The 21,843-nt window shown below is 35.4% G+C and overlaps 1 protein-coding gene across 4 annotated transcripts in view; it reads right to left on the reverse strand.

The window, feature by feature from the left end:
• col7a1 (collagen, type VII, alpha 1) overlaps positions 1 to 21,843 on the reverse strand; it is a 127,916-nt gene that overhangs the window by 76,673 nt on the left and 29,400 nt on the right. For all 4 annotated transcript variants that reach the window (XM_056460236.1, XM_056460238.1, XM_056460237.1 and 1 more), the window contains exons 13-30: positions 20,460 to 20,576; positions 18,880 to 19,026; positions 12,876 to 12,998; positions 12,595 to 12,741; positions 10,416 to 10,535; positions 10,062 to 10,328; positions 9,832 to 9,975; positions 7,577 to 7,702; positions 7,151 to 7,297; positions 5,951 to 6,076; positions 5,727 to 5,873; positions 5,523 to 5,642; positions 5,263 to 5,412; positions 4,316 to 4,452; positions 4,063 to 4,189; positions 1,588 to 1,731; positions 1,321 to 1,496; positions 1,085 to 1,114 (exon numbers count right to left, since the gene is read on the reverse strand). In XM_056460236.1, coding sequence (XP_056316211.1) covers positions 1,085 to 1,114; positions 1,321 to 1,496; positions 1,588 to 1,731; positions 4,063 to 4,189; positions 4,316 to 4,452; positions 5,263 to 5,412; positions 5,523 to 5,642; positions 5,727 to 5,873; positions 5,951 to 6,076; positions 7,151 to 7,297; positions 7,577 to 7,702; positions 9,832 to 9,975; positions 10,062 to 10,328; positions 10,416 to 10,535; positions 12,595 to 12,741; positions 12,876 to 12,998; positions 18,880 to 19,026; positions 20,460 to 20,576 — 2,495 coding nt within the window. The remainder of the gene's footprint in view (positions 1 to 1,084; positions 1,115 to 1,320; positions 1,497 to 1,587; positions 1,732 to 4,062; positions 4,190 to 4,315; positions 4,453 to 5,262; positions 5,413 to 5,522; positions 5,643 to 5,726; positions 5,874 to 5,950; positions 6,077 to 7,150; positions 7,298 to 7,576; positions 7,703 to 9,831; positions 9,976 to 10,061; positions 10,329 to 10,415; positions 10,536 to 12,594; positions 12,742 to 12,875; positions 12,999 to 18,879; positions 19,027 to 20,459; positions 20,577 to 21,843) is intronic.

Raw genomic sequence — 21,843 nt, forward strand, 5'->3', positions numbered from 1 at the left:
GCAAGGAAGTTTTCACCGTATGTCAGATAATATTTTTTCTTCTAGACAAAGTCTTATTTGTGTGTGTTATGAAATAATAATTGAAACAATAATTGAAAAAATTATAAATAATATTGTTCATACAAATATTGGTTATTGGTCACACAATTTAAGTTTCATTTTTTGTTTTATCAGTTTAAATGTTTAGCAGTTTAATAGTCACCTAAGTAATATTTAATGGGTTTATACTGTGTTGTGTGTACCTCAATGTTGTGACAGATCCACACACTGCCGCTAGAAGGCGCCACTAGCTCGGTTAGTGCTCTTGTGTCCACAGAATACAACTTTCCCTGTAATTTACTTGGCTTCTTATTCCAACTGGATAAATAAACTACTAGTCAGTCAACAATTCGAACTGTAAATATATTAAGTCCAGTTGAATTGAGTTGCCAAATATACTTTATACCCTGAAAAAAATTCATACATCTCTAATAAGTTTATCACTTTCCCTTTCCTTTGGCTTTATTTCTGTTTTTAATCGTTTTAATTAATTACAAAATACATTTTTATAAATTTGTAATATCACCTAAACTTATGACACTTTCAGGTATTATATTTGATGTGCTAGGCTGTAGCACTGAATTAACGAAGACATAAGGACAGATGACTTGCAGAGAATAATAAAAAATGTTCATCCTGCAGCTTTATTAATAATGTACAAAAGCCCACGTGGTCGTGACATGCAAATGTGAGTGTGAAAATTTCACAGCCATGCAAGCATTTAAAGCAATTTTATAATCTTGCATATTGTCAGCGGCTTCGTCACATTATAGAACCACACAATATCATTATGTTATATATACAGTAGCCTAGGTAGGTCTGCAATTACATCCCCGAAAGACGTCCGGAAAACAGGTCATCTGTTTTGATGACGATGGAAAAAAAAAAGAATTGAAAGACATAGTACTATATTGTGGTATTTATTGTAATCAGAAAGTGAGATAACTTATATTGGGATATTAGATTTTTGTTATATCGCCCAGCCCTACTTGCTAGTGTGTTTATTCAGCATATTATGTATATGTATATTTGTGTATTTGTTTACCTTTGGACACTCCACAGTACAAGGCCCTGTCTAAAAGAGACAGCAGATCAAAATCAGTCTTTACTGTACCAGATAATTTTTTTTTACATCAACAGAGACTATCTAAGCCAACATAATATAAAAAAGCTTCTGTTGTTTCATGACTCTCGCTGATGTGACAGTCCAAGCAAGCATCATAATAAAGAAAAAAGACCATACGACATTTATGACAGCTAGACGGATGGATTTGATCTGACCGTGACACCGGTCCCTCGTGCGAGGCCACAGAGGAGGTCTGCCAGGTCGGGGTGGAGACCGTAGAGCTGATTTGCGTCTTGAGCATAGAGCAGATTCTGAGTGCTGCCATCCGTCACTGCCAAACGCAGTTCACTGGGGTCTGCACGTCCAACTCCTACCGCCAACACCGTCACACCTGAGGGACAGTTATTATAAAGCTAACTTACTGTCATGGACTTGGGACAGAGCAGTCGGGATGCTGCTTTTTTTGGGTGTGTGTGGCTTACCATCAGCTCGAACAGCGGCAGCAGGCTGGCTAAGATTATCGGTTGACTTCTCATCGGCGATAATGACGACCACACCGGGAACGCCGGACCTCCGACCTGCCGGCGCGCTCAACAAAAACTGACGTGCGTATGTCATTGCCTGGCCTAAACATAAAAGCGGAAAATATCAATGCACTCGCCTTCATGTTAAAATGCCAAGTGAATGTCAAATCTCCCCATGTTCGTAATTAACTAAATGTTCTATGCAAGCCTAAACATATTCGAAAAACACACATTTTATGAAGTAACTCAAGGCTATTTTTAGCATTAACAATCTTAAAAAGTGTACATTCGTGTAACATTTACATAAAGGTATTATTGAACAGTGATTAGTATTGCATATATTAAATATTGAATATTAAATATAAAAATATATCTTAAATATATTGAGAGAAAATAAAATAAAAATAAAAACATAACACTTTACATTGCTTACATTACTATTAAATAGTTAATTAACTTTGCAAAGATGTTAAAGTATGGAAAAATATGCTTGTGTATATATATGTCTTGCACCAGGATTCAAATTTGCACTATAGACACTTTCTTAGTCACTCCATGTCTCTTGAAAATATTGTGCATTTTAAATTGTGCTTCATACAGGTGAGTGGGCTTGACAAACCACCTGTAGAAACACTCTTCCCTCTTATGCATCTGACACTTTATGTAAATTCCATCTTACAAGAACTCAATAAGGAAAACAATGTTTACTATAAATGTACCACAAACATGTTGCACTGCTTGTCTCAATCTTAACAGGGTATATGCAGGAATCCTAAAGATAATTTCAATACCTTTTTAAGACTTTTTAAAGACCTTCTCAGAATATTTTAAGACCTCATCGCCACTTTAAATTCTAATCAGTATCAAACCTTTAACTTAATAAACAGCTGTTAATAAACAGTTGTAGTTAAATAAATCAATGGAGCACAACCATGCAGCAGAACTCAGATAAGTTCAGAAGAAACAAAGCTTGAAAGAATAAATTACACAGTTGTTTTTAGCGACGGGCTTCAGCCAGTTTAAACTCGTCTTTCTCCAACCAGGAGTACGCAAACTAACATTTTGCCATTTTGCTCTATGGTTTCGCTACATGTGGACAGCGTCAAATCACCTTCCTGCGTTTGTCGCAAATTATGTGAAGTCACCCGGATGGAGGAGCTTGGCCAGACGCACCCCAGCCTAAACCAATCACGCGGATCGAGCACGCCGTTGTTAATATTAACAGAAAAATAAATATATTTGTGCTTTTTTGGAGTCAAACACTTTGGACAATGCTTGAACAAAATTTAAGACCTCGTAAAAACGTGATTAAGAAATTTTTATATGTTTTAAGGGCCTTGATTTTATCATAATTGATCTCTCAACTTTTAATACTTTTTAAGACCCCGCAGACACCCAGCTTAAATACCTCTCTTGCACAATATCCTGCACAACATTGTTCATTCTCATGTAAAAGTACTTGTATAGCCTGTCTTATGTGTATAGTTAAGTATCTTATGTGTATAATTGAGTGGTATGTGTATAGTTAAGTATCTTATAGTATATGTTAGTTATGGAATGACAATAAAGCTCGACTTAACATGACATGACTTGATATACAGTTGAAGTCAGAATTATTAACCCCCCTGTTTATTTTTTTCCCCAATTTCTGTTTAACGGAGAGAAGATTTTTTCAACACATTTCTAAACATAATAGTTTTAATAACTCGTTTCTAATAACTGATTTATTTTATCTTTGTCATGATGACAGTAAATAATATTTGACTAGATATTTTTCAAGACACTTCTATACAGCTTAAAGTGACATTTAAAGGCTTAACTAGGTTAATTAGGTTAAGTAGGCAGATTAGGGTAATAAGGCAAGTTATTGTATAATGATGGTTTGTTTTGTAGACTAAATTAAAAACTGCTTTTATTCTAGCCGAAATAAAACAAATAAGACTTCCTCCAGAAGAAAAAATATTATCAGACATACTGTGAAAATTTACTTGCTCTGTTAAACATAATTTGGGAAATATTTAAAAAAGAAAAAAAATTAAAAGGGGGGCTAATAATTCTGACTTCAACTTTATATATACAGTCAAGCTCAAAATTATTCATACACCTGCCAAATTCTGACTTAAAGTTTCTTTTATTCAACCAGCAAGTTTTTTTAGACAGGAAATGACACAGGCTTCTCCTAAAAGATAAGACGACGTACAAGAGGCATCATTGTAGAAAAATTAACAACTTTAAGTCAGAATTTGCCAGGGGTATGAATTATTTCAGGCTTGACTTTATATATAAATAATGTTATAATATTTTATACTGTTGATTTTGGGTTAAATGTGATGTGATTACTCATACAGATACTACTACTTAATCATGGGACAAATACATGCAAGAAGTTTAACCCCAAAGTTGCAAAGATTGAATTAAAACACCAAAACAGACCTATATTATTTCCCGGCCTGTTGTTGAACGGGGTGGACAAAATATCCTGCAGAAGGGTCTCACTGTTGCTATGACGATTGAGGAGGAAGCGCACTTTTGGATCTTCACTGTACATCACCACCCCCATCTGGAGGAAACAAGTATTACAAGCACTTCATTTAAACTGACCTGCTCAATGCCTCATTCGCTCTGTCTGTTCAGTTTTTGAGCCATAAAAAAGTATTTTCCAAAAAAAAAGGAGAATGAAAGGCACCTGGGAGTCTCTAGGTCCAATGGAGGTGAAAGAGCCAGCAGAACTGGCCAGCAGAGACAAGACAGGTCCCACCAGGCCAGATCGATCACGAGATGCAGGGACAAGGAAGACCACATCCAGACGCCCTCCCACACACACTAAAACATTGATGTATTGAACATAATAAGGCCAACAAAGCTGTAATTCACATACAGTCAATAAAATCACCACTGCTGTTTGCAGAAACACTACACACATTTGTTCATCCTACATAGACGACTATAAAAAATCTGACTCACATCAGAGTGTTTCTATATAAATAATTATTTAATGATAATGTGTTAAAGTACAACAAGACATAAAACACTATGATCATCTCTTTCTTTCATTTCAAGAAGAAAAAACTAGCAGGGAGAACATGAAGTGAGAGAAAAATCTGCTTGACTGACCAGCATAATAGTACGTTATTCACCGTACTCATGCTGCAAGCTATAATTTCCATTCACTTCAAAGTCAAAAGTACCGTGTGAAAAAATCAATTCACACAAAGGTTTTACTGTAAGAATCAGATCTGTATTTTCTATAAACATAACCTTTTAGAGTAAAAACTTTACTTTGTTACAGGCAGGGCCTTAAACTAATATTTTGCCAAACCTACAGTACCAATGGCTGATGACTTGAGAAAATATTGACCAAAAAATAAATCACTGGCCATAAAATTATTTACATTACTATTTTATTAACTTCAGAAACATATGTAATTGCTAATTCTACTTTAATTTTAATGGTACAATATATTGAATTCTCAATGCATTGTTGGAATATTTTAATTCAGTTACAGTAAATAAAATGAAAACAGTATGTCAATATCAAAGGTTTATTTTCATTAAATAAGCTGAAACAAATTATTTTACACAATTTAAACTAATATCTAACTTATATCTATCTATATTGAACTTATATATAACCTGTCCGTTCCTCCACGCTGGTCTCTGCTCCAACTTGGTTTTGGAAGGTGGACTGCACTGTGAAGCGGTACCGACGGCCCAGTCGTAGACCCATCACACGGTAAGAGGTAGCTGAACCGGGCAGTGTTTCAGACTGAGTCGTACCTCTGTCTAAAGAGAGAGCACATTTTTTAATACACAACAAAACAAATAAAACAACCATACTTGTGCATTTGATTCTTAATAAATCACTGTAGGTTGTGTATCTTGAGAAGTTTCACCTTCTACCTCTGTCCAGCGTAAAATATAACCTGTAGCCCCGGGTACTGGTGACCAGCCTAAAAGGACTGAGTTCTCAGTGCTGTCTGTCACACTTAAACCAGTCACAGGTGGCAGAGCATCTGGAATGGAGACATAAATAATTATTTAAAGACACTGGAGATGGACAGAAAGACAAAATAAGTAATAAAAAGTATTCTATATACCAGTAGATACTCTAATGCTGGTAGCTTCAGTCTCCACACCGTTCAGCAGAGCAGAGAACCTTACAGTGTAGCTCAAACCAGGACGCAGTCCATCGAGAGTATATGAAGTTGCATCGCTGCTAATCAGACGACTTGTTTCAGGCTCACCTAGTCAAAGCAAAATAACAACATAAATGTAGCTCTCTGTCTTTTGTGTCTGGTTACATGTGTGTCTTTATAGCTACCTTGTGAAGACCTCCAGTACACTCGATAAGAGCTGGCTCCACTCACTGCTCTCCAGGTTATACGCAGCCTTCCAGGAGTCGAGTCCAAAACACGCAAATCCTCTACTCTTGTGACTCTCTGTCCCCCTAGAAAGCAAAAAGGACATTTTCAAAAAGATAACGGCCTCTCTTACATTTTTACTGATCTTAATAGTGTCTATATTTTTTCGGAGAAATTATTTTTTTAACAGATTTTTAAACATAATAGTTTTAATAATTTATTTGTAATAACTGGTTTCTTTTTTCTTTGCCATGATGACAGTACAATATACTAGACATTGTTCAAGATACTAGTATTTAGCTTAAAGTGTAAGTTAAAGGCTTCATTGGGTTAATTAGGCAAATCATTGTATATGAGTGGTTTGTTCTGCAGACAATGATTTAAAAAATTATTTTAAAAAATTATTTTAAAAAAAAATTAAAAATGCTATTATTCTAAACGAATAAAAGAAATAAGGAAATATAGTTGAAGTCAAAATCATTAGCTCTCCTGTAAAATTTAAAGTTTTTCATTAATAAAATATTCCCTATAGCGACTGAAGTAAAAAAGTTAACGGGAGAAACATTTTACTACTCATTTATTACATTATATCTTGGAAAAATACCACAAATTGTTCCAACTATTGACAAATATTTAATTCAAATACTTTTGGTGAGTAGCAGAAAAGCCAAAGCCGCAACTCGAAAATGGTTTCAGGCTGATCCTCCAATAAGGGCTCAATGGATAGAAATTGAAAAAGGAAATACACTGTATGGAGAGGCTTACATTTAATCTAAGGCTTGATTCAAAAAAGTGCAACAAGTATTGGCAAAAATGAAAACAATTGAAAAACATCAAAAACAATTTGTGATAATGTGCTTTAAATGTATTATGGCTTGATTTTGCAATCCATATGACAACCGCTTTGTTCCTTGTTTTTTTTTTTTTCATACCCTTCTGTCCTTTTTTCTATATAAAATTTTTAAAAAGTAAAAAAAAAAAACAATATTCCCTAAGTGCTGATAAAACAATGAACCTATGAATCACTGAACCTACACAAAAGAGATCACAATGAGAAAAATGCTAATTTTAGCAGAAAAAAAATCAGATAGCTTTTGCATCTGAACTCTTCAGATAAATATAACCATATTGAGCAAACATCTCAGAGAAACAGCACTCACCTGTAGTGACTCTGACAGAAACCGGTGGACCCTCTCTGTTTTGGACAAGAGCTAGAACCTTCACCTCATACTGTGCCCCTTGATCCAGCTGCCTCAGATCCACTGATGTCACGTTTCCACCAACCAGTTGATTCCTCTCCTCTCCACCTACAAACACACTCTTAATGTTTCTTCTATCATCGTCCAGATTTAATTTTGAACTTTCAGCATCAATAGATTATGAGTTGCGAGGGTCACAAACCCTAAGGAAACCATTTTCATTAAGACATTAAGCAGAAATGTGTTAGTATTAGCAAATATAATTTAGTATCACTGCTGTCAATGAGAAAATGTAAGCTTAAAGATCTGATTTTTTATTTTATTTTACGAAATGCCATATAATACGCAACAATGTGAGAATTGACCTGAAAATGACTAAAATCTCACCTTCTGTCCTTCTCCAGAATATTCTGTATGATGTTGCATTTTGAACTCCAACCCAGCTAACTCGAACAACCTCCCCTTGGGCCTCCAGCACTTGTAAATTGGTGACTTGACCTACTGTAGCCTGATCTGAAGAAGAGAAAAAAGACTTTTTTTAATGCTGGAAGCTCAGAGATTGACTAAACTTTAAAGTCGAGATGAAACAGAAACTGTGATGGTCTCTTCTTTTATTTATCGGGATATATATATATATATATATCCTAGTAAAACAGCTTGGTGAGTTTTTTGTTTCTGTCTTTTTGAGCAGAATATCCCCAAACTAAATGTGCCTCCCATAATCTCAAACACAGTAAGTTCTTAAAGGTTTTTACAACGTCACACATTGGGTTAAATTAGGTTTTCCAGCCTCAATGGTCAGTCCATTAATTCCACTGTATCTGTTCACCTCAGTGAACGGAACCAACCCCGTGACGTCAGACACAGTGATTTTGCAAGATGGCGGTGCCCTAGCCCTATATATTTGTTACAAATCAATTTCCAAAATAATGTAAATTGACTGACTGCTTCACTTTCAGTTTAAGGGAAAAAAGTGAATTGGAGACGCTAAACGTGTTGAAATTACTTTTAAATTAAACATTTTTTTACTTTTTGCTAGCAATCGTGCATGCTGCGTTTATAGGGACAGTTGGTACTGACAATTTGTACCAAAGTAAGATAGCGGATGATAATACACTGTCACTGTTTTGGCTATTTTTAAAGATTACAAGAACACTTGAATTAAATTACAAAATATAAACAAATAATGTACAATACATGTGTATATGTATAATTTCATATTGCCTGAGGTGTTTTAAATGTAAAATTTTTAACATTTTACATAAATGGCAGCAAACCTGTCAAAATATAACATATATTGTCAAATAAACTAAATGTTTTTGAATATGTCTGGAGACCTTTTATTCATTTTTTAAAGTACAATGTCAGTGTTGGTAACCTGCTACAACAAGGTCTGAGTAGGGTAATATCCTGATCAGATCTGGAAAATGCAGTTTAATTGATTTAAAGGGCACCTATGATGAAAATCAACGTTTGTAGCTCTTTGGACAGAACTGTGTGTAACTATGGTGTGTCCACAGTCAGTGATAGAAACACAATAAGTATCTTTTTTTAAACTTCCTGACGTTAAAATAGGATCCAAAACCCTCCCATTTTAAGGCCCACCGCAACGTGATGTAGGAGTGCGATTAACATGTCTCCGTAGTAACGTGTACAATCATATTCACAAAACGTGCGCAAAGCAACTGGGATTACAAGATCTGTTCAGCTTGTGGTGATCATTAACCATCATTAAATGTGATTAAGAATAAGTTTTACAAGTTTAAAACGTTATTAAATCAGTGCACGTTTGTGATAAGGACAGTAAAATCGCTGTAATTCATCACCACAGCTGCATAGTGTCAGTACATGCTTCAATCCCAGTTTGTGGACTTAAATCAGGTTTATATTGTACATTAACAAAACGGATGTCCATACAGCAGTGGATATTAATGTGTAGCTTTAACAGTGCAAAGCTATACATGTGTGTGTGTGTGCATGCACGCGAGCAAACTTTATAAAGATATTGTGTGTGACTCATCATTGCAAAAAGGCTTGAATTAACTCCACAACAAATATATCAAATAACCATGGGAAAGTTACTGTAGTAAGGGAGATCTGATTCATTCTTGTCTGTCACTGTGCTGTTTATCTATGTGAAGGCTACAGTTCAGACACACGTGGGAACGAAGGGCAGGGAGAGCCAGCTCATTCGCATTAAAGGCACAGGCAACAAAAACAGCTACAATGCCATAACAGCTCAAATTTCCCAGATTTAAAATGAATAATAAAAATATTCTGATGGGTATTTTGAGCTGAAATTTTACACACACATTCTGGAGACACAAAAGACGTATATTAAATCTTAAAAAGGTAAAATAGGTGCTATTTAAGTACTTGATTTACTGTATTATTCTTTTGATTTAAGTTTATTTATTTTATTTTAATGCAGCTTTTTCCCTTTTTTGTGGTGGATGGAGTGATGGTAGGGAAATTGTAAAATGTAAAATGTTTGCTGTGTTTATAGTACATGATTGTTATATACTATGTAACCTGTAGAAATATTCAAATTTAATATATTGTAAAAAGAAATTCTAAACAAAATCATGTGAACATATATAAAATGTTTGTGTATGGTTGTTTCCAAATGAGTAAACTCCAACCTGTCCTTGCAGTCACAGTGGCAGCAGGTCCTTCCCGTGAGTTAAAAAGAGCTGAGACTAACACTTGGTAGGAGGCTCCTTCCTGGAGTCTTTCAATGGTATAGGAAACCACATCAGAGGATACATTCTCAGAGTCTTCCACTCCTATAATATATCAAATAAAACAACAAAATAAAAATTGAACTTCCATCAGCATAAATTTAGGACTGTAAAATTAACACTGTTCATACCGTCACTACGACGCCAGACGATTTTATAGCCTGTAGCTCTATTCACAGGAGTCCATGTTATTAGTATCCTTCCAGATGTTACTTCAGCGACTCTTAGCCCTGTGACTAATCCAGTGGTACCAGTAGTTCTAGCAGATACAGAGACTGCTTCTCCAGTCCGCCCGCCAACCACTGGGGCAACACCCACAGTAACAGTATCATCTGGCTGCAGGCCATCTATAGTATAGGTTGTGATATCGGCACCTACAACACGAAACTGATCTGCAGCTAAAACACAAGGAGAAAACAGCTCATGGATTAAAACCAATATACAAATGATGAGATCTCATTTTGAAAAACTGTCGGTCCACCTACTATTGCTTTGCCTCCATGTAATCCGGTAGCCTGTGGCTCCAGAAACACCAGTCCATGCAATCCTGACTCTCCGACTGTTGCTCCCAACTACCCGCAAGTTGGTCACCCGCAATGGCGCTTCTGTTTAACATTCAGTTACAAGCAGATGTTGTCAGACATTAATAATGTAGCACAGTATCAGTTTTTTAAAAATCTGTAGATAGTTAAAAATAAATTATGCATGCTTTCCTAGGTTGTTATAGTTTTCAATTAGCTTTTAATTCAATACTATTTCCAAACGTTATGTACATTTTAGGTTTATTTTGGTTTGCTCAATTAATGATTTTCTTAGTTTTAGTTTAGTTTTTAACACATTTCTATTTTGTTTTTTATATTCTGTTTCAGTTTTGGGAATACGAGTTAAAAAAACACATTCAGTGCACTTTGTAGACTCCTAAAAGCAGATGTCTTAAGGCATATTGTTGGCGCGTTGCTATATTGAGGAACTGATATAGACTGCGCCACTGACCAACTAAAAGCTGGTCTAAAGTCCAGCGCAGAGCGCGTTAGTTATGCGCCTATGCAGGTCCAAAACGCTTACACATTGCTTAATACGAACAGGATGTACAGCAATACACAAATATCTGTACATATGAAAAAAATTAAAGGATTAAAATGTTACAAAATTTGTCATTTTCTACATAAATAAAAAACACCACGTCCAAGCCTTCCTCATGTCGTTTTTTTTTTCCAGTTTATTCATGTTAATTTGCATTTGTATAATGTTATTATTAGCAGTATTATTTATTATATGCATATTTATATTTGTTTTATTAAAAACAAGTTTAGATTTGTCCACCTGTCGGGTTTTGGAGATGTACTCATCACCATATGGAGCATAGGAATAGGACGTGTGTTTGAACATATAGTAACTCGGTTTTTTGACCACACTTCATTATTAATGTTCATTTATTCGTTTGCTGGAAATTAGAACTGAATATAGAAATAGTTTTGAAACAAATCTTTGCGCTTAACAAATGAAATTAAATATATAGGCTAATGGATGCCTTTAGTGGAGTGCTTACAACACCGTTTCCTTATCCATGAAAATATAGGAGTAATTTAAAAAGTTAAAGTAAACTAAAGATTTGGTAAAGAGGCTAAATGTAGGAGGCTCATTCTTCACACTGCAGATTGTCTGTTTAACTGTTTTCTCGCTAGTGAAGCGCTCAATTTTTCCACTTACAAAGTCCGCCATGTAAATAGCAACTACACAATGACGCGACACAACTGACTCTTAAAGGGAATGGGTGATGAGACTCTGATTGGTTTAATGCACGTTATGCTCAAAACACACCCATAACTCAATAAGAGAATAAGCACAACCCTGTTAGACCATGCGCAGAGCGTTTTTTTCTGTCCTTAAAATAGCAGAAGTGGATTCAGACATGCCCTTAATGCTTTTGCTCCATGTGCTGAAGACTTTACGCCTAGAACATTAAAATAGAGCCCTAACTCTTGTGCAATCTTGTGCAAACTGTCCTGAATCCAAAACCATACAATAAAAGCAATGAATATTAAAAATGATGAATAATTGAGACAAAATTAAAGAATATATATTATATTAAAGATTATACTGTATATGTTGGTTTCTTTGTTTTATTTGACAAAATGTAAAACAATATACAAACAAGTCCAATAAGACAGATTCATACATTTCAAAAACTGTCGAGGATAAAATACACAAAAAAGCCATTGGCTTATTTCCATTGTGGTCCTCGATATTTTTTCATTTTATGTAGTTAAAAGATGAAAAATGTTTAAAAAGATAGAATTCATGTTTTGTTTATACAAAAGATTTTTTATATAATCTTGAGCTTCACTAATGTGTTTGGCTGTAAAAGCGCACCTACAGGTATTTCTTTGAACTGACAAGGCCAGATTTTCAACCAAAGTACGAGTGCTTATAAATTATGAAAAGGATTATTTACTTTTGCTTATTATTCTTTTACCATAGTTAGAGTTTTAGTATAATTTTAGTATAATTATTTTTTTCAGTTACTGTTGCTAGTTTTGTTTAGTTTTACCTTTTCATTTATTGTGAATTGTTTATTTTATTTTAGTTATAAAAAAATATTTTTGGCCAATAGTGTTAGTTTTTACTTCTAGTTTACCAAAATAATAACCGTGATGCTTTCACCTGTTTTGATGTACACTGTTGCTTGCTCTCCTTCTTTAGACCCAACTAGTGGTGTTACGCTGACAGCATAGCGCACATCATCCTCCAGGTCCCGAAGGTCAAAGGTGGTCTGATTGGCAGGAACTCTTCTGTTCACCTCTGTATTCGCTGTAAAAACATGGGTCAGCTGATTGAATCTTCATTAGAGTGGCACATTCATGAATATCAAAATATTATAACGTAACGCTTTAATTTTATATTGTATTAGCATATGAGCACAAAAATACACATAATATTCTCACATTCTGTATTAAGTATGATGATGTCGTACTGCGTTGCCCCAGTGACTCCTGTCCATCCTATTCGTATAATGTTTCCGAGTGAATCCACCACCCTCAGGTTCGTGACAGGACCGACTGACTGCTCTACTCAACACAATCCACATGTCAACATATTACATGAAAAGCAGGGGAGACAGAAACAAAAACAAATCGTTTAGTCACATCCTGGAAAAATAAGCCCAAACTGTTTTGTTTTGGGTTTTTTTTTTGCATCTACATTATATATACAGGAGACTGATAATGTAAACTATTTTGAACACATCGTCCTGCTTCCACTGAAGAAGCAGATGCTTTTTTTATTCAATAATTCCTCCCAATTTATGAAATGCACTTCCTTTTAATATACAAAACTTTGGATTACTTCAAAAATTTGACTAAGGCACCTTTATATAAGCATTTTGTATTTTGTATGTGTCTAATGGAGTATATTCACAATGACTTTTCATTTTTATTAATCCAGTTCAATCGCTTCCAGTGAACTGTCATGCCATTACAAAATTGCTGTGTTTATGGTCTGTTTTCTTTTAAAATCATTGATCATCACTGTCTGGTTGATAAACAATATAAATTGGCTCTCTGACTGTACACGAAGCACTGCATTAAATTTCATTGTTCCATGCCATATATACACTCACCGGCCACTTTATTAGGTATACCTGTCCAACTGCTTGTTAAAGTAAATTTCTAATCAGCCAATCACATGGCAGCAGCTCAATGTATTTAGGCATGCAGACATGGTCACAACGATTTGATGCAGTTCAAACCGAGCATCAGAAAGGGGAAGAAAGGTGATTTAGGTGACTTTAATTGTGGTGTGGTTGTTGGTAAGACACAGGCTGGTCTGAAAATATCCAGTGAGCGGCAGTTCTATGGGTACAAATGCCTTGTTGATGCCAGAGGTCAGAGGAGAATAGCCAGACTGGTTCGAGCTGATACAAAAGGTAACAGTAACTCAAATAACCACTCATTACAACTGAGGTATGCAGAAGAGCACGGGCTCACCAAAATTGGACAATAGAAGATCCTGCCTTGAGTCAACGGTTCAGGCTGGTGGAGTTGGGGGTGTAATGGTGTGGGGGATATTTTCTTGGCATACTTTGGGCCCATTAGTACCAATTGAGCATTGTGTCAACTCCACAGCCTACCTGAGTATTGTTGCTGACCATGGTCATCCCTTTATGACCACAGTGTACCCATTTGATGGCTACTTACAACAGGGTAACGAACCATGTCATAAAGCGTGAATCATCTCAGACTGGTTACTTGAACATGACAATAAGTTCACTGTACTCAAATGGCCTTCACAGTCAACAAAGCTCAATCCAATAGAGCACCTTTGGGATGTGGTGGAATGGGAGATTCGCATCATGGATGTGCAGCCAACAAATCTGCAGCAACTGCGTGATGCTATCATGTCAATATGGACCTAAATACAAAATATTTCCAGTACCTTGTTGAATCTATGCTACAAAGTATTGAGGCAGTTCTGAAGGCAAAAGGGGGTTTAATCTGGTACTAGTAAGGTGTACCTAAAAAAGTGGCCAGTGAGTGTATGCAATACAGACATTTATTTTACAACAGTATTTTCATTGAAGATTCAGTGCTCGCCTGCTGCTCCTGGTGACGCTTGCTTTTAAATGGTTTTGGTAAACTCCATAAATCCTTAAGTCTATTAAACTGATTACATTTTAATTACATTACATTATCCATGCTGTAAAAAAAAAGTCTGAAATTCTAAATAATCACACTTCAAAGGAAGTTTATCGGTGGGTAAAAAAATATTAGCTGTGCATAAGGAGTATAATACAATGCATTTATTATTATTATTATTAATTATTATTATTATCATATATTATTATTATTATTATTATTATTATTATTATTATTATTATTATTATTATTATTATTATGCTCTCTGTATCATTTTCAATTTATACTGCGTAACATGATTTTCAGGGGTGCGTTTCTCAAAATCCTCATAAGCCAACTTGCTTTTATGCACTATACATGTGAGTGGGCCAGACAAACCACCTGTAGAAAAACTCTTCTCTCCATAAATAAAAAATTCCTTCCCCTCCTTACACTAGCACTCAATTCTCTGAGCACAAACAGTTCCTTTGTATAATTAGCACTTCTTGCTAAACACCTACTCAATTGTAAGTTGCTTTGTACAAACGTGTCTGCTAAATCAAGGATTCTCAACCTTTTTCACTTCGGATCCCACCTCCTTCTCCAAAAAATGTTTGAAGGCCACGTCTGACATTTTTTCTTAAACTGATTGTCTAGAGAAAATGCTCATTTTAAACCTTTATTTATTAGCAAAACATTACTTTTGCTTATACTATTATTATCTTGTTTTTTCACAGCATTTTATAAAAAAAAACCCGAAACATTATATATATAGAAGATTAAATACAGAATATATAATAATATATATTTTATTTACTTTTTAAAACACACACAGATTCAAAGCTCCTGAATTCTTCAGGTATTTTTTACAACTGCAGAGTATTTGGGCCTTTTTTTAATAAATGATCCTGTACAGGACAACAGGAGATGGAAAAAAACTGCTGCTTTTAATTGGACTGACTACTATTCATCTATTGATCATAACCATTAAAACTAGATATTAAAGTTTGAGGACAAACTTTATGGTGGCTTGAAAAGCCGAGTCTGAATTAGCATGTTACTAGCATGAATTAGCAAGTAACTAGCATGATTCTAACATAAATTAGCATGTAACTAGCATGATTCTAGCATGAATTAGCATGTTACTAGCATGTTTCTACCATGAATTAGCATAATTCTAGCATGAATTAGCATGTTACTAGCATGTTTCTAGCATGAGTTAGCATGTTACTAGCATGTTTCTAGCATGAATTAGCATGTTATTAGCATGATTCTAGCATGAATTAGCATGTTACTAGCATGTTTCTAGCATGAATTAGCATGTTACTAGCATGTTTCTAGCATGATTTAGCATGTTATTAGCATGATTCTAGCATGAATTAGCATGTTTCTAGCATGAATTAGCATGTTATTAGCATGATTCTAGCATGATTTAGCATGTTATTAGCATGATTCTAGCATAAATTAGCATGTTTCTAGCATGAATTAGCATGTTATTAGCATGATTCTAGCATGAATTAGCATGTTACTAGCACGATTCTAGCATGAATTAGCATGTTACTAGCATGTTTCTAGCATGAAATAGCATGTTACTAGCATGTTTCTAGCATGAATTAGCATGTTACTAGCATGATTCTAGCATGAATTAGCATGTTACTAGCATGATTCTAGCATGAATTAGCATGTTACTAGCATGATTCTAGCATGGATAAGCATGTAACTAGCATGATTCTAGCATGAATTAGCATGTTACTAGCATGTTTCTAGCATGAATTAGCATGTTACTAGCATGATTCTAGCATGAATTAGCATGTTACTAGCATGTTTCTAGCATGAATTAGCATGTTACTAGCATGATTCTAGCATGAATTAGCATGTTACTAGCATGTTTCTAGCATGAATTAGCATGTTATTAGCATGATTCTAGCATGAATTAGCATGTTTCTAGCATGAATTAGCATGTTATTAGCATGATTATAGCATGAATTAGCATGTTACTAGCATGTTTCTAGCATGAATTAGCATGTTACTAGCATGATTCTAGCATGAATTAGCATGTTACTAGCATGATTCTAGCATGATTCTAGCATGTTACTAGCATGCTTCTAGCATGAATTAGCATGTTACTAGCATGATTCTAGCATGGATTAGCATGTTTCTAGCATGAATTAGCATGTAACTAGCATGATTCTAGCATTAATTAGCATGTAACTAGCATGTTACTAGCATGATTCTAGCATGAATCAGCTCGTTTCTAGCATGAATTAGCATGTTGTTAGCATGATTCTAGCATGAATTAGCATGTTACTAGCATGACTAGCATGTCACTATCGTGTTGCTAGCACCTTTCTAGCAAGATTAGCATGTCAGTAGGATGTTAAAACTGTTAGCGTGTGTTAGAATAGCTAGTCACAGTCTCTGGGACAGTTGCTAGGGTGCTGAAATTGGTTGCTAGGGAGTGGCTAGTAAGTTTAAAGGTAATCAGTGATTGGCTGCTGGCTAGACTGAGTTGAATGAGGCCAGACTCTAGTCTGTAGGACAGTCTGATGCAGAGTTATGAGCTTACAAAGGTTGATCTAATGTTAAGTAAATGGGAGTCTTTTACAATGGAAGTCTATGGGACAGTTGCTAGGGTGCTGTAAGTGGTTGCTAGGGAGTGGCTAGTAAGTTAAAAAGTCATCAGTTATTGGCTGCTGGCTAGACTGAGTTAAATGAGTCCAGTTAGAAGTCTGTAGGACAGTCTGATGCAGAGTTATGAGCTCACAAAGTTTGACCCAATGTTAAATCAATGGGACTTTTGGGATTTTTCTGGGTCGTTTTTCGGAAAACCCAAGGTCGGATCAGTTAGAAAAGATATAGCAACCCGAGTCAGACCAGTTCGAAGCTTTGACGAAAGTTTGAAGTATGTAGCTTGAAAGGCCTAGGAGGAGATACACTTAGAAATTAGTCTCAGAAGAATAAGAAGAAGAAGAAGAAGAAGAAGAAGAAGAAGAAGAAGAAGAAGAAGAAGAAGAAGAATAAGTTTAAGATAGATAACAGTATGCTGGCTTTTCAAGCCACCATAATAAACAAAAAAGGAAACCCGGTAAAAACAATCTAAGTCTGTTGAAACACATCGTACTGAAGGCGATTGGGTTTTTAGCATATTATTGGAGTTCACTGATAGTAGTGAACAGCTGTTCACTAAAACACCACCGAGCCTCGCTAGATCCTCCTGTATGGGCGCGTGTTTGTTATAAAACACTCACACTCGCGTTATAAAACACTAATTTGGACAACTATGCTGATATTTTAAAGAGTTCACACAAAGAGAGCACTCATAGTTTGTGAATCAACAGAGATGTGACGTGAAGCACGCACAAACTGCTTAGAACTCTAATCATCGTTAACTTTACATTTGCATGACAGTTTGCTTTATACAGCTGAGCATGTGGTCCCAGTTGATGTGCAGCAATTGGAAGTGCAGCCACAGTTAAGTCTGTATTTTACAGTGAGGCTTTTTTTGCATTGAGTCAATAACAGAAATCAATAACAGAAAATGGGAAATGCCATTACACCAATCATTTTTATATAAAACATATTTATTAATGAAATTAAATAATTATAGTACAATAATTAAGTTACTTTTAACCTATCACGCGGCCCACATGCAGGTTTGCTGAGGCCCACATGTGGGCTGCGGACCACCGGTTGAGAATCCCTGTGCTAAATAACTAAATGCAAATGTAACTATAATAGCAAGTTCCATAGTTACCAGTGTTGATTCTGTGCTTTCCAAATGCTTCTATCGTTAAACATATCGCAAACAGCATCTCAACCTTGTGTGATTTATACAACAGCTCTTGGATGTTGTTTAGAGGCACAGTTTTTATCTTAAAATGATAAATAGGGTTGAATAATGCATGGAAAATACATCCATGATGTGGATGCATCCATTTGTTACAAGAATTAAAGCACCATTTCTGAAGAGTGTGCATGCACATTTACAGTATGATGCAACAGCATGGCAGTCCTTTGATGTCATGCTTGTTATTTACAATAATCTGACATTATTCTGAAACCAAACTATCATTAGATGGTTACCGCTCTACCACTTGCTTGATAGTACTGCTCTAACTCTTTCAATACTCTTTTCAATTTGGTAAACAGTTTCTTGTTCACTTCTCCTACGATGTATCATGTGATGGTAGTTAAAAAGCAAGGTATCACATAGGAAACACACACCAGGATGATTTTCATGTAGCTGCTTTGGGAATATTAAAATAAAACATTGTGTTTATATAGTAATTACTGAAAGAAAATTCATTAGGTTTTATAAATGAACACTTTTCACTACCTGTTGATTTGGTTGAAAAGAAAGTTGCTTCCTCTCGCCCATCGTAGAGTGTGAACAGAGTTATAATGTACTCGGTGTTCGGCTGTAGATTTCTGAGCTCGTATTTGGTGGTGCTTTGTGGGAATTCTTGCTTCTGAACTCTGCCTCCTGTCATAAGAAAGATCACAAAAAATATGACACTATATTACACTACCTTTAGCAACTTATTTTGTAATGCGTAAAGCTTAGTTTATCCATGGTACAACTGCACTGCAAACATAAAACATTATTTTTCTATAATCTCCTAATACCCCACATTGAAATCAGATATATGGAAATATATGAAAATTACATGAAATACAAGTTCATATTTCGATTTCACATATATAAAATATTTGCAACTTATTTGTCAACCATTAAAATTACAAATATGTACATATACGTTCAAAAATATATTAGCTATAATTTTATATATGTGTTCATATATGGCCATACACATTCGAGGTATATGATGTCAAAATTATTAGCCCTCTTTTTAATTTTATTTGTAATGTAATGTAATGTGTATTTATGTAGCGCATTAATCGTGTATGGCCATACACCCAAAGTGCATTACAATCATGAAGGGGGTCTCTCCACACCATCACCAGTGTGCAGAATCCACTTGGATGATGCGATGGCAGTCACAGGACAACGGGGCCAGTGCGCTCACCACAACTATAGGGTTAGTGGAGAGAATGTAATAGAGCCAATTCAGTGTTTACGAGAAGTGCTATGGGATTTTTAATGACCACAGAGAGTCAGAAACTCACTTTAACGTCTCATTCGAAAGACAGATTTGATTCTTTTTCAAATATTTCACAAGTGATGTTCAATTTTTAAGGTCAATATTTTTAGCCCCCTTAAGATATTGTATTTTTTTGATTATCTACAGAACAAACCAAATCTTCTCTCTGTTAAACATCATTTGGGAAATATTTATTCATTCCTAACATAAACATTTGTTCATTCATTCATTTTCTTTTCAGCTTATTTTCTCCTGTGGGTCGCCACAGTGGAATGAACCGCCAATTTGGGAAATATATATATTAAAAAGAATTTTAAAATTTGCAGGAGGGCGAATAATTTTTATTTCAACTGAAGTTATTTAATATGAATGTGTTTATTTGTATTTCTAATCCTAAAAACATATATATTCATGTAAACACATTGTTGCAATTTTATTAAAAACTTTTGTTTCATATATGACATGTTTCATACACATAAAATCCAAGTACAAAATTGTCTGTCATATATGTATATGCATCTATTTCCATGTATCAGACATCTGCATTGGACTAAATCAGGTCAGACTGGTCAGGATTTTTTTTCATGTTACACAGCAGTAATTTGTGTTGCACATCAAAATTACACCAGCTGCTGAAAAATAGAATTGCATAAATTACCATAATCATACCAAAATGGATATGGTTATTTTCCACAGTAATGTTATGACAAACACAACCTAAATGCAGTGTGGCACAAAATAAACACCGCTAAATGTTGTAAAATCACTGCAAATTTGACATAGTGTTTGCATGTATTACAAAAACATTTCTTACTCTCTCCCACTTTCCATTCCAGTCGGTAGCCTCTGGCAGCCTGTATGAGGTTCCAGCTCAATGTGATGCTGGTGGGTCCAGTAGTCGTAGCTCTCAGGACCTGTTGCTCTGAGCGCTCTGAAAGCCAAATGCATTAAACATAACTCAGCTTTATCTCCCCTCCAGTCCTATCAAATATTAAAACAATGGCTTCCATCGTTCTGAAGTTGATGTCCTGTTATATTTATAGACAGTTGCTCCCTCTTTAATTTTAGTCTCTCGCTCTAACATGTACACACATATACAAATAAAACATTCAGCTGTGCAGTCCGTGAGTCATAAGGAGGAAAAAACTGTTCTGATTTAGCAGACAGTGAGTCAATGGCAAGATTAAAAGCAAACATCTCACTGTCTGTGTATGATAAATGTGTGGTTCTTTTTACGTCTCGCACGCATCTTGTTTCCTGTTATGCTCTCTTGAATTTCTCTCTGCACAAAACCATCTGTATATCTTCTACTGAATGCAAGAACACACACTAGCTTAACTATGCATAACATTGCGCTATTTTGTTTTGCCGTGATATGTAGTCAGGTCCAGAAATATTTGGACATAGACACAATTCTAACATTTTGGCTCTATACAACAAAACAGTGGATTTGAAATTAAATGAACAAGATGTGCTTTAACTGCTGACTGTCAGCTTTAATTTGAGGGTATTTACATCCAAATCAGGTGAACGCTGTAGGAATTACGACAGTTTGCATATGTGCCTCCCACTTGTTAAGGGTCCAAAAGTAATTGGACAGAACAATAATCATAAATCAAACTTTCACTTTATAATACTTGGTTACAAATCATTTGCAGTCTTTTACAGTCTGAAGTCTAAAATGCACAGACATTACCAGACGCTGGGTTTAATTCCTGGTAGTGCTCTGCCCGGCCTTTACTGCAACTGTCTTCAGTTCCTGCTTGATCTTGGGGCATTTTCCCGTCAGTTTTGTCTTCAGCAAGTGAAATGCATGCTCAATCGGATTCAGATTAGGTGATTGACTTGGCATTGCAAAACATTCCACTTCTTTCCCTTCAAAAGCTCTTTGGTTGCTTTTGCAGTATGCTTTGGGTTATTCTCCATCTGCACTGTGAAGCGCTGTCCAATGAGTTCTGAAGCATTTGGCTTAATATGAGCAGATAATATTGCTCAATACACTTCAGAATTCATCCTGCTGCTTTTGTCAGCAGTCACATCATCAATAAATACAAGAGAACCAGTTCCATTGACAGCCATACATGCCCACGCCATGTCACTACTACTTCCATGTTTCACTGCTTAGGATCATCAGCGGTTCCTTTCCTTCTCCTTACTCTTCTCTTCCCATCACTCTGGTACAAGCTGATCTTGATCTC

The sequence above is a fragment of the Danio aesculapii genome, chromosome 6 (genome assembly GCF_903798145.1).
Source record: "Danio aesculapii chromosome 6, fDanAes4.1, whole genome shotgun sequence".
Lineage (NCBI taxonomy): Eukaryota > Metazoa > Chordata > Actinopteri > Cypriniformes > Danionidae > Danio > Danio aesculapii.